Here is a 5,422-nt window from a genome sequence, read left to right on the forward strand (position 1 = left end):
GTGACTCCCCACAGGAGATCCCACCCTACAGAACCCCCAAAGAAGGGGATCCCACCATACTGAGCCCCCCAAAAAAGAGGATCCCATCCCATCCCAGTGACCCCCATAGAAGATCCCACCCTACTGAACCTCCAAAAAAAGAGGATCCCACCTCACTGAAACCGCACCCAATCGCTACCCGCCCTGGGGATCTGGGGATCACCGCTACATTTCTCTACTGTCCCCCAAGGGATGGGGCCCCACCGTCCTGACCCCACCTGAGGGGAACCGGATCGCTCCTGTCCCCAGTGGGAGGGGATCCCACCCCACTGGACCCCAAATAAGAGGATCCCGGCCCCCCAAAGAAGGGAATCCCACCCTACTGACCCCCCCCCTAGAAGATCCCACCCTACACCCTACCGAGCCCCCAAATAAAGGGGATCCCACCCCAGTGACTCCCCACAGGAGATCCCACCCTACAGAACCCCCAAAGAAGGGGATCCCACCATACTGAGCCCCCCAAAAAAGAGGATCCCATCCCATCCCAGTGACCCCCATAGAAGATCCCACCCTACTGAACCTCCAAAAAAAGAGGATCCCACCTCACTGAACCCCTCAAAAAAAGAGGATCCCACCTCACTGAACCCCTCAAAAAAAGGGGACCCCACCATCCCTTTGCCCCACGGCGCTGAGGAATGCACAGGGCCCAGGCCGAAGGGAGAGCCAGGGAGTCTTCAACAGTTTATTAGAAAGAATGCAGACATTAAAAAAATCCCAGCTGCTCTGAACATAAATTGAGGTTTTTCAGCCCGGTTCCACGGTTCTGTCACTTGCTGCCAAACCCACAGTGCAAATACGATTTTGGTCTAAAATGTACAGATTGACAAGCAACAATGTACAGCCAACTCGCACCCCGGGCGAGGAGGAGGAGGAGGAGGAGGAGGTGGAAAAGGTTTGGGGGTCACACCACGGGACCAGGGGCAGGCTCTGCTCGGGGGCTCCAACACCAAAAACCAGGAAAATTTGGAAGTTTTTTTTTTTTTTTCAAAATGAACTTTTTTTTTTAAAATGGGGAAAGGGGGGGGTGTGCCCCGCCCTGCTGGATTTTTTTTTATTTTTTTTTTTTTGGGGGGGGGAGCCAATAATAAAGAGTTTATTTTTTTTTTGTTTTGTGTTTTTGTTCCCGGTATAAATGGACAAAAGGGAAAAAAAAAAAACTCATTTAAACCACTGTTAATGAAGGGTTCTCCCATTGTAATTACATCTGCTACGAGGCAAGGAGGCTCTGTAAACTTTATTGCAACTCCTCTCAACGGATTGCCTACACCTCAATTGGGTTGGTTTGGTGGTTTTTTTCTCTTTTTTTTTTTTGGAAGTCTGGAAAACGGTTCATGCATAACTGTTATTGCCTCTCGTGGCTTTAAGACCGCCCCGTGCCATGGGACACACCTACCATCAGTGAAGCCATTTAAAATGGACTGAAAATGGGTTAAAGGATGCAGGATCTCCCTTTAGGGCTATCAACTCAGGAATTCTTATCTCAATTATGAAATGTTGTGATGAACTTCTTTCCCCAAAACCCTGAAGACGACACTTTGCCTTACTCCAGATCCGGCATTTCTAGAGGGGGAAAAAGAAGAGAATTAATGGTTTTAGGGTTGTTTTGTGGGTTTTAATTTTTTGCTTGGTTGGTTTTTAAAAGCTCCCAAGGCATTATTATGTCACAAGGGACACGAGCAAGACGACCTGGCCTCCAACCAAGGAGGTCACGGGGCATTTTGGGGCCCTTCCCAAGGGAAAACTGTGCCAGAGCCACCCCTGAGCACGTGCTGCTCCTAAAGCCAAAGCCTGCAGCAGCCTGGGAAGGTCAAACTGGTATTTGGGGCTTGTGTGGAGAGGCTTTCCCAGATTAGATTTGTCTGCCAGGGCTGGCTTTAGCTGGTGGACAGGATGAACATCTGCTGGGCCTGTCCTTCAGCAGGTGTGTGAGGGGAAAAAAACAACAAAAACAACAAAAACAACTTACTTTCATCATCACTGTCTGGTGAGTCCTGGAAAGGAAAACAAACAATCATTAAGTGGAGCAGACAGCTCTTCTACCACCCTCACCCCCACCAGCAAAGAGGTTCCCAAATCTGTTCCCAAATCTGCTCCCAAATCTGAATTTTGAGGAATTTATTGAGCTCAGTTTGGCCTCACTGCAAACCCCCAGTGACCCCCAGCACTGCAGAGAGGGGAGGGAAAGGGTCTCCCCAGGTGACATCACAAAGTTTGGGGCTATTTAAGCCTTTTTTAGTGCTGAGGGGTGAGTGCAGGACTCCTGAGGGTGTTCATACACCCGACATACTCACATCATCTGCCCCATCTACTTCTGGCAAGTCTACGTCATCATCTCCTCCCATGTTGTTCATCATCTGCTCAGAGACACAACAGCCACATTTTGGGGTGAATCCAACCCCAATTTCCACCCAAAACAATCCTAAACCAACATCCTCCCCTTATTGTAACAGATCAGTTGCCCCCATGCAGGAATTACAAAGTGATGGTGCACAAAAAGCTTGGATTTATCAAAATTTTTTCATTCCCTACCTCAGAAAAGCGATCAAAATTGGACATGTCTTCATCTGAATCATCTTCCCAGTCTTTCCAGTTGTTGAAGTCCACGCTGAGCCAGTTGAGCTGCAGCAATAGCAGGAGTTATTTAAGGACAAGGAATTATTTAAGGACAAGGAAGGAAGTGGCTGTCACTTAGAACAGGTTAACGAGAGCTGCCGTGGGATCAGGAGCAGGAAAAATGACCCAAAACTGCTCCAGAATTTGAACATGACCCAAATATTCACTAATTTAAAAGCCAGGGGAGGCAGCAGATGCCCAGACCCACCTTTGCCCTCTCTTTTGTTAACCTTGGCCATGCCTGACCAGACTCTCCTTTTCGTAAACAACACAAGATGGATCTGTCTGTTCTTTTATGCTTTGATTCCTGAAAAAGACCAAATATTCATTAGTGCCATCAGGATGACCTTCACCAGGAACTGCTGACATCCTTCCTTTATCTTCACCTCTTCCCTTATTCCTTGTCCTGGAAAATACCCCCTGGAGAAGATTTCCTGGATCTGACTTGGAGCTTTTATAATAATTTTCCTTAGAAAATAGTCTATATTCTTATTTTTAAGGAATAAAATCTTGGGAGCAGCCTAAAGAACAGGTGGTATTTTTTAGGATCTCAGAACTAAAGGATGGTTTGGGTTGGAAATGACATTAAAACCCAAGTTCCAAATTTGTGCCATGGGCAGGGACACTTTCCACCAGCCCAGGTTGCTCCAACATGGCCTTGAACAATTCCAGGGATGGAATATCTACAATTTCTCTGCACAAGCACCAAGAACTCGGGAGAATACTCACATTTGGATCGATATTATTAAAAAGATCGATTTCATTTAAATGTTTAAAGTTATCACTTCCTCCAAGACAACTGCAAGAGAAAAAGAAATCAGTATTTAACCCCAAAAAGAAATCAGTATTTAGCTCCAAAAACATCTCATAGAACAAATCTGCTGCTTCTTGTGCCTGAATTACTCACCTGAACGTGAGTTTGGACTTTTCAAAATTTACATTTACGTCTTTGCTGTCTTCAACACAGAACTCAATAAAGACGTAGTCCCTCCGGTCGTACCACTTTGCAGAGGCAGGCTGCCTGTGGGGACACAAAGGCATTGATTTTCAACAAGAAATCCAACAAAAAAATATTCTTTCTGCACTTAAAACCTGCATTTTGAGCTTCCTGTATTTTTTAAAGGTGATTTAAGCTGAAAAGAGAGAGCTGGAATAAAAAGAAATGATGTATTTGGAATAAAGAGAGGGCTGGAATAAAAAGAAATGATGTATTTGGAATAAAGAGAGAGCTGGAATAAAAAAGAAATAATGTATTTGGAATAAAGAGAGAGAAACTGAATAAAAAGAAAGCTCCTGGGAGGAGCCACTGAAATCTGAGACTGAAATAAATGTCTCAGCAGATCAAAATTTTGATAAACTTTGAGATGAGCTACTACAGAGACTGTGGCAGCAGCAGCTCCAGCACCTCCAAAGCTGCACAGGCAGATTTCAGAGTGGTTTTTGTCATGCAAAGAGTTAAAACCTAAAGCAAAATTTTTAAAAAACAACTTTTTTTGGGGGTATTGATACTCTAAAAAACGGATTTGCTATGGTTAAGACCGAATTATGATTAAGGATGGAGAATCACTGTTCCAAGCTCTTTATAATCTCTCACACTGGGACTGCCATGCACTTTAGAATTGTTTTGCCTTTGCACAACCACCTCAAAAAAAAACAAACAAACCACAGAGCTCCAGAGCAAGTGCTGTGTTTGGAGAGAAATTTGGAATTATTCTCCCTTTGCACAACCACCTCAAAAAAAAAAAACCAACACAGAGCTCCAGAGCAAGTGCTGTGTTTGCAGAGAACTCACCTGGCTCAGTGCTTGCAGTGTTTGCAGAGAACTCACCTGCTCAGTGCTCCTTGGAGCGGGGAAAACGGCTCAGAAGCCTCCTCCTCCCTCCCAGCCCTGCCCTGGCAAGCGAGGCCCAGCCCAGGCAATCAGGGAATTCTGCATTCCAGAATCCAGCAGGGCTGCAGCACAGGCACAGAGCCCAGGGCTGCTCCTCACGCTCCTTTGTCCTCCCAGGGAATCGTGGAATGCTCGGGAGGGACCCCAAAGTTCAGCCAGCGCCAGCCCTGCCATGGCTCCCCAGCTCAGGGCTGTCCAACCCGGCCTTGGGCAATTCCAGGGATGGGGAACCCATCCCAGGGCCTCACAAAGACGCATTTCATCCCAATATCCCATCTTAAGATCTTCTTTACTTTATTTATTATTTCATTTATTTAATTAATGTATCCCAGTATGCCATTATTTAATTTAATTTATTAATCAATCATTTATTTATTAGATTTTTATTGCATTATTATTTATTTAATTTTATATAACTTAATTTCTTTATTTCTTTAGTTAATTATTTTACTATTATTTAACTAATCTATCCCAATATCCCATTACTTAATTTATTTAATTTATATATTACTTATTTAATTTATTCATTATTTTATTATTATTTAATTTATTTACGTCATTTATCCCAATATCCCATCTCAATATCTCCTTTAATTCATTTAACTATTGTATTTATTATTTTATTATTATTTAATTCATTTATCCCAATATCCTATTATTTTATTTACTTAATTAATTTATATATTATTTAATGGATTCTGAATTCAGCCTCGAGTTTCAGCTGTTCCAGGGGTGAAAACCTCACAGCAGCATTTCAGGGAATGTTAATTATCACCTTATCCAGGTGAAGTGCAGCAGCAGAGCAGCAATTTTCTTACTGTGGTATTTTTAAACCCTTCTTGGACACAGATTTTCCTCTTTTAATGAAAGACTCTCAAG

General features: G+C 43.6%; 1 protein-coding gene across 1 annotated transcript; it reads right to left on the reverse strand.

Moving 5' to 3' along the window:
* Positions 1-1,135: 1,135 nt before the first annotated feature.
* On the reverse strand, positions 1,136-3,693 carry PTGES3 (prostaglandin E synthase 3). Its single transcript, XM_014311197.2, has 7 exons — positions 3,560-3,693; positions 3,382-3,451; positions 2,861-2,959; positions 2,569-2,658; positions 2,331-2,393; positions 2,006-2,030; positions 1,136-1,599 (listed from the first exon to the last, which is right to left on the reverse strand). Exons 1-7 carry the CDS (start codon positions 3,691-3,693, stop codon positions 1,580-1,582), a joined length of 501 nt encoding a protein of 166 aa, XP_014166672.1. The 3' UTR covers positions 1,136-1,579.
* Positions 3,694-5,422: the final 1,729 nt, after the last annotated feature.

The sequence above is a fragment of the Geospiza fortis genome, unplaced genomic scaffold, assembly GCF_000277835.1.
Source record: "Geospiza fortis unplaced genomic scaffold, GeoFor_1.0 scaffold82, whole genome shotgun sequence".
Classification (NCBI taxonomy): Eukaryota; Metazoa; Chordata; class Aves; order Passeriformes; family Thraupidae; genus Geospiza; species Geospiza fortis.